Genomic DNA, 13,990 nt, shown 5'->3' with positions numbered 1-13,990 from the left:
AGAAATGCTCTCTAGACAAGTTGAATGATGCTGTAAGTCGTATGAGTCGTATGTTAACTGGGTCGGGCTCAACAAATATGCATTCAAGAAAATGTACTTATGTTTTCAATTACTTCTCATTCAACAGAAAATAAAAATAAATCCTTTTTTTCTAAAGCAAGAAATAGGTGAGATTTAAGAAGCGAGAAAAAGAATTTGAACCAGAATCTACCAGGTTACAAAGGCTTTCTCGATCAAAAGAAACAAATTACTTCATATATGTTGGGAACTTCTAATCATCTATTGGATGCTTTCATTTTTGTGGTTTGTTTTGAGCACAACTGATGCTTTTGCTTTGAGTTTAGGTTAAGTGATATTATACACGTATAGAAATACCCCCTTTATTGGATTTTTGCAATTGGGGGAATGACCAATTCTCGCAGTTCTAAGGAGACTAATAAAATCAATGGCACGTTACAGTACTGGCAGTTCTAAGGCAGTAATTCGCTTCCCAACCCACAACGCCTTCAGTGCACGTTACAGTACTGCGGAAAGGTCTTCTATAATAGGACCCCTATGAAACAGTAGGACGAACAGTGTACGAGCAACAGCACACCCGACAAGTGCCAGAAAAACCTCAGGTCCTGTAGCTAGCTACTGCGCTTATCCAACAGTTTCGTACAAGAATATGGGAAGTATTATTGCTGTCTAATTTCCTTGGGGCTAAGTCAAGGGAACAGATCTACAAAAGATAATTAAGAAGGCGGTACTGCAATCTTCAAATGTCAGCAAGATGAGGATAATTTTCAATTTCAAGCTTCAAGCCAATAATCAGACTTAGATTGATGAATTTCCCAGACAAACATCTTGGCACTGTGATGGAGACTACATAAGCAGCATAAATGACTCCACATTGTGGCTGAAGTGAAAATGAATACAATGATAAAGAGCTTACAGAACCAGAGCACGAATTACAAAGGCAAACTAACCTCTGATGAAAACAATCTACCTATAAGAGCCGGGGGGGTCGTCTGATCGTGATGCTCTATCATCTAAAAGCTACCATGTATCATACTACGGCTATGCTGGAAAATGAAATGTTACTCTTCTAAGGCGTAACCCCTGTATGCTTGGTCCCAGTGGACCAATTGCTACTAAAATCTAATTCTATTCCCCAACTTCCTAAGGCTACAAAAATCTGGGTCAAGAATAAATTACTGCCTGATCGACACCTATCGACACCTATTCTTGCTCTTCTAGGCTTTTCAATCCAAAAGTCAGGCTTGCATGTGCAAGCAAATTGTAAAGTTTCTTTGCACTTGGACGGTCTTTTACATCACTCTCTGTACACCAATAGTACAAAGCAACAAGAATCTTTAGTACTCTTGATTCATTCTCTGATCCCTCGGGCTCTGACTCTAGTTGAGCCATTACTACATCCTCCCACTCCTGGCCAGAGTCAGTCAATTCCTCCAGCTCTTCGGTTAGGCGCGGTCGTTTTCCGACCTGCATTAGTACAAAGAAATTTAAATCGTTTCTCAAATTACAGCTTCACGGGCATCAGAACAAAAACAGTGCAAGATCGAATGAAGTTGGTTTCCGGAAATATGCTACCCAGGTTCTATGAACTAAGCTCCATTTTCAGAGGAAAATATTCTATGTCATATCACAACATTGCCCAAAACATTACATTCAAGGAGCTAGACTACCAGAAAGTTGAAAATATCAAATCGTATCCAGTTTCAATCTTTAATAAAATCATATTTAAAGCTCTCAACAATACTTACATTTTGGTCAACGCTCAAAAGCAATGTTCACATTGCCAGTATCCATTATAATGTCCTAATGTCTCTCGAAATTAGGAAAGCCGTATCTACATTCTACAACATTAAATAAGCACAGAAAAATGTCTATAAAAGGTGCGTAAGCAAAGTTTAGAACCTAGATCTAATTTTAACATTTCTACCTTTCAGGATGTACTATTTTCTTCATGCCAATAACACAAAATGCTTTGTTACTTTTTGTTTGATAGCTCACGAGTACAGATTCTACACAGGATTGATTTGGAGAAGGAATCATACCTCAAGATAACTGTGAATATCTGTTTCAGGTAAATCTGAGTAAGGGATTTGCAACGTCAATAATTCTGCAAGTAGACACCCAAATGACCAAATATCCACTTCCTACAAACAAAGGGGGGAAAAGGAGTTAGCAAAACGCCCTTAAATCACTAAATAATCACAAGAGTCGTACACATGAGCCCAAAATTTGACAAAACATTAACCAAAAAATCAATCTACAAGAAGAGGAAGAAGTTCGGGGAGGAATTCAAATACAGTGAATACAAGAAATAGAGCAAGAAATAACTATTTAAGTAGGCCAATTACTTAGAGTTGATGTCTTAATGTAATGCACTCACCAATGAAAATTTGTCATTTCTTTCCTAATTAACTTGCTAAATGTACATCTAATACTAAGAACATAGTATTTCCAGAGAGTAAAAGCTATCTGATCTACAAAAAACACCCAGGATTAAAAGGATGCATCATTATTGATGTCCCCTTAAAAAAACCAGGCCTCTCACTGACTCAGCAATGATTGCATTTATGGCCAGTAATACAGCTGTGGATAGGGACCAGCCAAGAAAATTGAGTATGATACTTAAAGAAGGATGCACTTTTAGCACATACAGAATGAAAAATCACTATTGTTGATGCTATCATTCTCAGAACAAACAAACAGACTCTGTTCTTTAATTAAATTCCTTTCATGATATGCCAATGAATGTTTAAAGATCTCTCAAGCGTTTCTTAGCCATCTTGCTAATGCACCAACAAGCCCAGGGTGACAGAGACTAAAGCAAATAATTTTAGGACACTTTGGGAAAAGAAAAAAAAAAAGTCGAACACCATCAGCGACACTGGGTAAACACCTAAAAGTTGATTGCAGAAAGTACTTACCAGCCCATACATGTCACGTCTATTCATTGTCCTAAACACCTCAGGAGCCATCCAACGAGGGGTGCCTACACAAGTATCAGGTGAAGGGATCCCAGTATGAGCAATACAACATGAATGCAAGCTTGAACGAAGAGGGATTGCCCTGTCAAAGTCACAAAGCTTTACAATAGGTGAACCATCATCCCTCTTCTCCTCCAAATCAATCAAAATGTTTTCGCTTTTTATGTCGCGATGAATAATGTGTCTGGAATGCAGCTCTGCCAACGCACATGCAACATCTCTTGCAATAAACAGTGCCAACACAACAGGAACATGCTTGTCACCATCTCTTGCCAGTTTCTCTAGATAAAGCTGTTGAATTAAGCACACAACACAAATTTCTGTAAGTCTATATAGGTAGCTTAAGCAATCGAGACGTAGATCAGGCAGAAATGAAGAGAAGGCAAATAACACCTTTAGGGAACCCCCCTTGATGTACTCCATTAATATGGCGGATTGCAAGATACGAATATCTGATTTTCCATCAGACGAAGAGGACCACTTGGATGATATTTGATGACCATAGTATTTAATGATACACGAATGCTTCAAAGAACCCAACATTCTGGCTTCCCCTAAACAATTTAATTCAAAACTCCTAATCTCATCTGCTAACTGTCCACATACTTCTAATTTGCGCACCTGCATTGTTAAACTAGTTAGAAACACAATTTTTCCTTCATGACTATACTGTTTAAATGATACTCAAAGTGTAAAGATTCATATTATGTTTCCATAACTTCATAAAGATAAGCATTGCACATGAATTGAACGCTAGGAATACAACAAAGCAGAAACCAAATAAATCTAAACAAAATGTTAAAGGAATCTTGTAGCAAATCACCAAGCAACATATACACCTCAATAATAATAATGATCCTGAATAAGGAATAATACAGTAGGACACCAGACAAGGAAACAAACAATAACAAACCTTTGCTGCTGCCTCAACTGATCCAACTTTGCACTCCAGGAGGGTGGTAGATGCTGTTTTTCCAGTTTGATCACATGCAGAGAGAGAAGGAAACGAACAGTACATACTAGACTTATCATCTCTCCGAGCAGATACAGTCATCCTACTCAGAGGAACATACCTGCAAAGACAGGGTCACTTAGTACAAATAGCATGAATTAAGTTCGAATAAATAACCAATTCACCAAAGTCTTATAAAATTAGTTTTTTATAAGCCAAGGGAATGAGTTGTACTTGGAAACCAGAAATTGTTTCCAGTATCAAACAACAAGAAAAATACAAATTAATCTGCAGAAGAATGAAGACAGAGCATTAACATTTCACCAATACTTGACCAAAAAAATCCTCAAACGAATATAAAAGTCAACAATTTCTTAATGACCTGAAGCCTATTGAAAATTAACCTGCATAGCAAAAAAAGTACCCATTAAAGAAACATTTGCTTTCAACAGCCAGAAAACAAATAATTTTTTCAGCCTTAGTAAACAGAATTCCAATTATTTCCAATCACAGGCAGTTGGTATATTCTAATGTATCCTTCAACAGTAAGTAAAAGCACTGAATAAGTATACCTGCAAAAATACTCAGGGTCTGTTTCTTCTCTTATATCATGTGGATGGCAAGCATCAACAATCATGCGAACCCAAAACTGACCCCTCTTAACAGCTATTACATTCCAAGCATGAGGTGAAAAATCCAAGAAACCACGAACAAGTTCGCAAGGTATTGGAGGTTCTACCCTGTCACAGAGGTACTGCAGTGCACAAACAGGAAATTTTTTAGTTTGAAAACAGCTGAATACACAAACTGTAGAGCTGTAAGGAAAATCCATTAGGTTATAATAATAGGAAAAGGAAAATTCCATAAGCAAAAGTACCTTCATAAGCAGAGCTCTATGTCTGCATACACCAAACTGCAGGCTACCAATAGGAACAACTACAGAATTTCGTCTTGCCTTTAAAGATTGAAGAGCTCTCTCACATAGATCAAGGAAAACAATATCTTCACCATCCAGACTATCTTTTGTGGTTCTTTTAGTTCTGTCATCATTCCCAGTAGGGCATGTGCAAACAAAAGGCTTCCTATAATTTGAACCAGAAACTGCTTTCCTGGTGTTTTGAAGGGCTGCACTTTTGTCACTTCCACCAAAATGGTCCGAAACAAAAAAGGCAAGCAAAGATGCAATCTGCAAGGAATCAATAGCTCCACGTCCCCTTTCCTTCATTAAACCATTAATCTGCCTAAAACGTGACACAAGCGCTTGAGCACAGAGCACAATAACATCAAGTTTTTCATCCCTCTCCCTGAACAAAAGATTAAAAAATCAAAACAAGTCCATCAAGGAACTCCAAAAAACAGCATAATTCGTGATGCAAGTATATTGAGAATTACCGATCAACAAGAATAACTTCTCGAGAGTCAAGCTGCAGATTTTTCTCATAAACAGATAGGGGCATAAAAGTTCGATCTCGTCCTGCATCATAAAATCCATCCGATAAATAGTCATCAACCCCACAGAATGATATCCTGCTATATTGGGACGAGGCGTCCGAATGATTGCCAGTAGGTCTCCTATATTTCCTCGGTTTGGGGCTATCAAGCTCAGCATCAGAATGCCTTTTAGACTTGCAAATACTACTAGATGCTTCAGGATACAAGCAGTCGTCTGGCATACTACTAGCATCTGATAGAGAGGCTGTTTCATGCTTGGTACAGGCACTTTGAAACGATTCAAGCGCATCACATGAACATTTCTTCTCACAATAATCCTTCTTCAAAACAATTTCATTGTCAACATTTTCGATTGATCTCCCCGAGTCAACACTACCAGAAAACAATTCCTTGTTATCAAAATCAGAAACTACAGTGGTGTATGAACTTTCAACAAACGAATCATCCACAAGATCGGAGTCTCTGCATGTCAAACATTTTTCAGTAGTTTTATGGATTGCAGCAATATTTTGACCCTTCCACTTCCGACTGTTATTTAATCTTTCCTGGCGAGCTCTTTGCTGCAAGGAATACCGTCTTTTCCATCCTTTTGATTTGCGTGCAGCAAAACATTTATTATTAGGTGATGACCCACTTGAATGATTCAATGATGTTGTAGAAGAGCCTATGACATTACAAAATATATCCACGTTAAGAGCAAAACAGATTACAACTTCTAAATGAATCATGTGTATGTGCGTGTGAGTGGCAACAAGTCTTGTTCAATTCACCTCCACTATCACAGGGTTCCTCAACTACGCATTCTACACCATCCATTTCTGCAGCAGAACTGATGAATTCATCATTTGACAAATCATTGCCATTTCCCTCCAAATTGCAGCATATCCACGAAGGTATTTGACAGCAACTAAGAAGCTTATTGTGCTTGAGTAGAGTGAAGAGATGCAAGAAGCTACATGTCAGAAGATTGATTGAACATACAGAAGGAAAACAAGTACCAAACATTACATATTTTTGTCTGAGCACATAGGAAATGTCAATCTTTTAAATTTAATTGTCCAGAATACAGAACCACTTTCCAAGAGTTGAACCCAATGATTTTCCACTTTCATGTATAACAATTAAATTTGATCATTATATCGCAAAATACAGGCCCACTTTAACTGAATAAAATAAGTCAGGAGTTGACAAAACCATCTCAAAATCTAAATTGCAACTACTAAAAACTGAATGAGGGATGTTGGCTCAAACCAACCATTTAAACACATTCTCCATTCTAATAGTAAAATCATAAATAATGTTCACACATTCTCTAATTCAGTATCTTTCAAGTTCATGTCTTACATGTCAGTAGTAAAGATGGAGGGACAGCTGAGAAACCCCAATATATAATTCAACACTTTCTTAACTCAAGCATCATCAGATAGGCATAATAACAAATCAGTAAAGAGACTAAGCAGATATGGAGGAAGATGATCTTGAAACTCGTTAAAAAATTTTAATGTATCACTGTACAGCTTTTATGTTGATGCTATTACATACCTGAAGATCTAATCTCTGAAGGTTATGCATTGATTCGAGTTCCAGACACCCAAAGGATGTCAACCTATTGTTTGAGAGATCCAAATTCTCCAGCTTTTGTAAAGAAGACAGACCGGAAGGTAGCTCAACCAATTTATTGTTGGCAACTTTCAGAGATACTAAGGAGTTTAAGAAAGTTATCTCAGTCGGTAACTTCTTCATCTTATTGAATGAAAGGTCCAAGTACTCCAATCTATTAAGGCGTCCAATTTCTGGAGGGAGGAATCTACAGTAAAAGTAAGAATTCAGGGGATTTAAACTCTTGCAAGGACAAAATGAAAGAGAATAGCTGAACAGAAACGAATATCTCTAAATGTTATTGGCATCTAACATTATGTGTAACAGACACATGAAATATTCCAATAGCATCATCATTATGCTTGTGTCCTGGTTTCAGCACAAAACAGACTATAGTTGTTAAACTTCCTTTTTCCTAAAAACTTTCAAGCATACTGGAAGTCTCATTTCTTACTAGAATAGTTTGTTTCTTTTATCAGGAAGATACTCGATCAAATAGCTTATCTGCTTAGTTAGCCTCAAACCCCAAAATCCTCTATAACCAGGAAAGCTTCCATATTGGTACCACCATAGCCAATAAAATATACAACTCCGGTATCTCAAATAGTGAGTCATACTGGCTAAAAAAACTCAAAACTGAAGCTTTCTCGTATGGGTTCAATGTTGATGAGCATTTAACACAAGTGTTCGGTAACTGCATTATGTATCATCACACTATCAGATAATCCAAAAGCATTCCACAAGCACAACTTCTTATGAGAAGGCCTCATAAAAGAAGTATTCTACAAACTGGACCGCTGACAATCAAGCAGATTTAAGCACCCATATAGAGACAAATGATTCAATATTCACTTGCAGTCCAGTTAATATTAGATGATGTGACAATACGATCAGCAACAAGTTAACAACAAAGGCTTCATAGTTGTGTATGAGAACCAATAAGGGAAATGTATATGAAAAAATAAATGACCATGGATGTGGAAATGACTATGAGAGTTAGAGTTTATTTTTCCTAAAGAATTCGTGCCCCTTTCAGCTTCAATAGAGCAAAACTACATCCAGGACTCTTATGACTAGCTTCATCTAATAAATCATTAATATCATGAGAATCATAAGGCAATAAATTATTTTTTGATTTTAAAAAGGATACCCTTGCAGCCAAAGTGCAGACTAGTGTTCTAACAGAAATCCGAATTAGCAATTGCCATAACTTGAAACAATTGAGCTTCGGAATCACCATTACAGTTATTCCAGATAAAAACAATAATAAAAGCAACTAATTTAAACTTGGTCCAATTCCAGAAACGCCAAACAACAAATAAAACAGAATATGATTGAAATTTTAATTACATAAAGCGACTACCAAGAATGTGATCAAGTAATCACGTTTCAATTATTTTTTTAAAGAATAGAAAATGCAAATAAAATTGAGAAAACACTGACCTAATGGAAAAATGGCAAACAGAGAGCTTAGTCAAGCACTTTAATCCAGCAAGTTCACTCAAAACAGGAAATGCAGATGGCCTCAAAGGCACTCTACTCAGCTCCAATTCTTTCAAAGCCTTCAACTTCCCCAAGTCCAACCCACCTAACCCGGGCGCCTGGGCCACCTTCACTTGCAAGCACTCCAACCCACCCAAATCATTAAACTCCCCAGGAAACAAATTCAACTCATTCGCGAAAAACTTCAAAGTTCTCAAATACTTTAAGCTCCCCACTCCTCTGGGAATCAAATTAAAAACATTCTTGTACAAATACAGAACCTCTACAGACTTCTCGGCCCCTTCCAAAACAGGAAAATCAAAACTTTTTGCCGAAACATCAAGAATCGAATCAAAATCATCGCGCTCTTCGACTGATTTCTCATCTGAAGGCTTCTTCTCAGCAACTTCAACAGACTTTTCACCAGGGTTTTCCACAGAATTCTCAGTTTCTTTCAATTCTTTAACCTGCATTGTCTCTGCTGCTTAAATCCCGACAAAATTCAATTCAAACAAAAAAAACCCTGATTAAAAAAAGAATGAGTTCCTTCCCTGGGGTGCAATAATTAGGGCTGGAATGAGTGAAAGTTGAGCATAAAGTTCAATGGACATCCACAGACACGCATGTGATACCAAAAGAGAGGTGAGCAAGTGTGTGCAACTCTGGAAGTAGGAAGGGGAGAGTTTTAGGCCTGAAGAGGAGGAGGAGATGGAGGTGTTGGTGGTGGCGGGAGAAGACAAGAGAGAAAGAAACCCTAGAAAGAAGAGGAGGAAGAAAGGGGAGGAGCGGGGGGCGTCAAAAGTAGAGAGGGAAGGTTATTTAATAATGGAGGTTGGCCTGATTGAGAATATGGGGAAGTTTTGGGGCAATTTACTTTTACTACTACCCATGTCGGGAAGTTTGAAAAGAACAACTCCGGTATTGTTTAAAACTAGTTGGAGTAGGCAGCCTCACGCGACTAAATAAGCTCTGAATATTGATTTTTTTCATTATTAAATGAGTAAAATGAATACAAAAGGTTTTAGAACATTTGAGGTCATTAAAGATACCAGGGGTTAAAAATAAGAATGATATAAATATGGTGTATCCCTTCCCACCAAGAACATCTACCAACTATATATGCAGTCAAGAACAAAAGATTAGTTGGAATCAATCATATATACTAAACTAATCAGGCTACATTTTTCAAAACATATATATATATATATACAGACATATATATAAGCATAAATATATATACATAACTATATAAATATATATATTTATTTATTTATTTACATACATTAAACTATTACATAGGCTCAAGTTAACGTTCAAACCAAAAGCATCAAAAAATCAAATCCCAAATAACAGATACCAGCAAGAGTAATAAAGGCACATAAGGCTAAAATAGTCAACAGCCAAACATAAATAAGGACAAATTAGGCAAAACAAGCACAAACCAACCCTTAAATCAACCGAACCAAATTTCAAAAACAGCCCAACATGAAAAGGATCCCATCCCAAATTCCCAAAAACCCCACCTACTTTTTCTCGTCTTGGATTCTATTGATTGTGACGGACTACGCACTCACGCAGGTACGCTCCTCGTCCAAACCTAGACTTCATAGAAAATCAGAAGGGAAATTTTAAAATGTGTTTGGACAGCCATTTTTCGCCGGAAAATTGCGTCGTTTTTCTTGATCACATTTCTCTATTATCTTTTTCCCTCACATACATCAAATCGCTACAGTAATTTTTTCATAAAAAATGACAAAAAATGCAATCCAAAAGAATTCTTGACTAATTGTTATAGGACCAACTACGAATTTTGCTCTAGGGATAGTTGAGAAAATTTTAGCAAGTAAACCTTAGGTTTTGTTTGGATTGCATTTTTCTAGATTTTTTGTAAAAAAATTACTGTAACAATTTGATATATATGAGATAAAAAGGTGATAGGGAATGTGTTTACGGAAAACGTAGCAATTTTTCTTTAAAAAACTGATGTCCAAACATGGCCTATTATTAAACTTTCAGTGATTATTCATCATAAAAGAAATTAAGGCCCTGTTTGATAAATCAATTCATCACTTAAATTTAATGGATTCAGATTTTAATATATTCGAACCGTTTGATAACAAAAAATTGAATATTTGAATTAATTAAATGGCATTGAATTTTATAAATAAAATTTGCTTTCAAAAATAAGTGATAAGCTATTTACTTATCACTGAATGTGATATGCACACAAATGTATTAGATTTAATAGTTAACAATTTAATAACTTAATGAATTCAGAATTTAAATTTCAAATTTCAAATTTCAAACTACAATTTTATCAAACGCAACATAAGAGTTAAGACAGTGGCTTGTTTTTTGTATGTCATGAATAGAAATATTTGTCGTACATTTTGTTTGCGTAGTTGAGTATTTGACCATGATTTCAAACTAGGAAATAAGTGGTCTCAATTTCTATACACATATATAAGAAGCAGTTGGAGTTTACTCTTTGACGCACTTTTCACCTTGCATTTTCATCTGCTTTGTTGGTGAGAAAAAATTGAAAATCTAGGGATAAGTTTCGTCTGCTTTGTTGGTGAGAAGGGATATGTATCTTATTATGCAGAGTGAAGCATCATTTGTTCCTCTGCTCTAGAAAATTCATGTAGATAGACGGTACTTTGATGCCATAACCTATTAATATCCTTGTTTTATGGGACTACAGCAATACAGCAATCAAACAATATAATCACCTTATTACCCTTCCGGATGCTTGCTTTTTGTGCAACTAAAGCATCATAGTCACGGGTACAATTATACATCTGATATCTTTAAAATCCCATTTGTACCGTCACATTGTTTTTGTGCATTGCAGGTTGAGCTTTGGTTTTGCGACGTGTGGTTTCTGTTTGTGCCAAATAAGAGAATCCATTCAACTCCTTATTTTACCGGCCTACAGAATACAGCAATCACAAAATATAATGACTTTATTGTCCTTGCAGATGCTTGTTTTGTTTGCAACCAATGCATCATACTCACGGGTATAATTGTACATTTAATATATAGTTTGTGTCGCCACTTTCTGTTTGTGCGTTGTCGTTGCAGCTATAGTTTCCCGAGGTTCTTCTGAAGCAATATAAACGTTGTTTGTGCTTTCTTTGTTCTTCATCTTGCATTTTCTTCATCATCTTGCATTCTCTTTTTTGCAGCTCTTAAACAATATACATTTTCTTTCTTTTCTCTACTTCTAGCTTTGTTTGCTGCTTTTTATCCCTACGACTTCATTTGGTACTTCTTATCCGTGCAAAGTTTCTCGTTTCCTGCTTTTTATCTCTGCAACTTCATTTACTGCTTCTTATCCCTGCAAGTTTGCTCACCAATTTTAGGTTCGGTTCTATGCTTTTTCCTTAATATCACGGTTTTTTTATCGTTTGTTAAGAGTGTCGTTATATAATTTTTATGTGTATACTTCTTTTCGTTGTTATGCTGTTTATTGAATGTCTTGTTCATTTTGAATTGCTATATATTGCACTTTTGTTTATTGGCTATCTGATTCTTGTTGTCTAATAAAATGAGCTTGTCCAAGTTTGTTGTTGATTCTGCTGATTCAATAATTGAAAAAAAGAAGCAATGTAATAAAAAAATAACAGAATAATACGCGCCACTCACTCCTCATGAACAATTAAAACAAGCTGAAAAATCGATTATTTGTGAGACTTTCTGCATTCACTGTAACCAAGCAAAGGTTGAAGAGGAACAAGATCGTCTGGCCAAAAGGAAGGAAATGCGTCGACAGAAACAGAGAGAGGCTTATCATAAAAAAAATTTACGCCTATCTTTTGGTACTCATACATCAGAAGATACTCAAAAAATTGTCAATCCTGCTCCTACTATTGCATTAACTACTACTATGGGTACCAATTACCCACCGAGTGAAGATTCACAAAATTTTCAAAAAATTGAGAGTGCCACTTCTGCTGCAAGCAACATATTATCTGCTGAAGTACCACCTAATTTTGGATTAGCTATTCAACAACCAGTTGATAGCAATGCAAAAGGTATATATGTATACAAATGAACGTCTAACCCATGCTTTAAATTGTATAATATTATCTCTTACTTTTCCTCAATTCTATATTACTAACTCCTCATTTGTATTCCCAGGGACGGTTGTATTTCAATCAAACAATAATGACAAATCCAAAAAACACATCACTGTTTTCTCAAGCTATGATAGAGGTATTAATTATTTTGACGTTTTACTTTGACAAAAACATACTATGCAGGGCAACAAAAAATAAGTATCAAATCCGACTTCTAATGGCTGACAAAGCATACAATGATCGATCAAGATTGCTATCATTACCAGATGCAGAATAAATGACCACAATAAGAGACTATTTGCATTTTTCTTTGGTAAATTTCACTTACACAACTTCTTTGCACAAAACACACAAATCAACCACTGTATACAAAAAAATGAACAACCATATATATATGACATCAAAAGGCTTATTGGATACAAGGAACTCCTAAACTGCTTGATAGAAGTCAAAAATTTTGGTATAATGCATGCCCCCAATGTTTCGAATCTGTGCATTCTATTCGACAATGGCCAATTGTCTGTGCATCTTGCAACATACACGTTCTAGTCAGCCCAAGATATGGTTGAAAACTCCATTCTAAAAAATACTTACAAATTCCTATCTCCTAAAAAAATTATTTCATAACAATCTTCACTTGAAAATAGATGTCAATTGACTGTACAACTGGAGGATTACACTGGAAATCTGACCCTGGATCTCTATGGAAATGATGCTTCTCAATTGCTTCTTTTTACAATACAAGAAATTCAACAACAAGAGCAACAAGTTAGCATATATTAACTAAATACATTCTAACCTGCTATTACTACACAGATACCTACATATACCTTACATTAATAAAAACTTGTGATTCTCTTTACGTTGCAGAACAAACTCGATTATCAAGCACTAGAAGACAGTGTCAGCAGCAACATAATAGTCTGCTTCATCAAGAAGATTGCTTCAAACCATGCCTCAGTAACCAATACAAAATACTCGGCCATCATAGTACACAAACTTCCCAACATCACCAGTACTTCAGAAAATAGCTCCAGTGCAATTAGTGGAGAAAAAAATACAACAAAAATGCTCATCGACTCTCCACCATAGCCAGCGACAACCGAAGTTGCACATACACCTGAATCTTCAGCAAATGTAGACAGCAATTTCCTCACGGCACTCAAACTCACAAAGAACCCCATCAAAAAACAAGCACCGACACCTATAAAATATAAGCTTAAAAAGCTTTAATGCTTTTGAAACTGTAAAAAACTCTAAGAAGCTTTAGTTGTAAATATGTGTAAATATGTTTGAATGATCCTATAAACTAAATATAGACAATAATCCAGATGAACCTGTCCTTTTGAAAACATCTGGAAAATTGTCTATATAGCAAATACAATGCAGTAGCCTTTTGCAAAATATACTTCTCACTCAGCTCC

At 36.0% G+C, this 13,990-nt stretch overlaps 1 protein-coding gene across 1 annotated transcript; it reads right to left on the bottom strand.

Annotated features, from left to right (window-relative positions):
• Positions 1–779: 779 nt before the first annotated feature.
• LOC113765405 lies at positions 780–9,279 on the bottom strand. The gene is made up of 11 exons (XM_027309569.1): positions 8,446–9,279; positions 6,946–7,210; positions 6,174–6,327; positions 5,344–6,067; positions 4,829–5,255; positions 4,524–4,705; positions 3,913–4,072; positions 3,393–3,620; positions 2,940–3,290; positions 2,061–2,162; positions 780–1,485 (listed from the first exon to the last, which is right to left on the bottom strand). Exons 1-11 carry the CDS (start codon positions 8,955–8,957, stop codon positions 1,222–1,224), a joined length of 3,369 nt encoding a protein of 1,122 aa, XP_027165370.1. The 5' UTR covers positions 8,958–9,279; the 3' UTR covers positions 780–1,221.
• Positions 9,280–13,990: the final 4,711 nt, after the last annotated feature.

This window comes from Coffea eugenioides, chromosome 3 (genome assembly GCF_003713205.1).
Source record: "Coffea eugenioides isolate CCC68of chromosome 3, Ceug_1.0, whole genome shotgun sequence".
NCBI lineage: Eukaryota > Viridiplantae > Streptophyta > Magnoliopsida > Gentianales > Rubiaceae > Coffea > Coffea eugenioides.
This window is presented reverse-complemented; position numbering and strand designations above follow the sequence as displayed.

What these genes read in the sequence shown, in the direction of transcription:
- LOC113765405 (XM_027309569.1), bottom strand. Translation starts at nt 8,957, where the DNA reads ATGCAGGTTAAAGAATTGAAAGAAACTGAGAATTCTGTGGAAAACCCT. An exon ending in GGAACCCTGTGATAGTGGAG is followed by an intron (nt 6,068 to 6,173) that starts GTGAATTGAACA and finishes GTAATGTCATAG; the next exon opens with GCTCTTCTACAACATCATTG. An exon ending in GAAGTTATTCTTGTTGATCG is followed by an intron (nt 5,256 to 5,343) that starts GTAATTCTCAAT and finishes TCTTTTGTTCAG; the next exon opens with GGAGAGGGATGAAAAACTTG.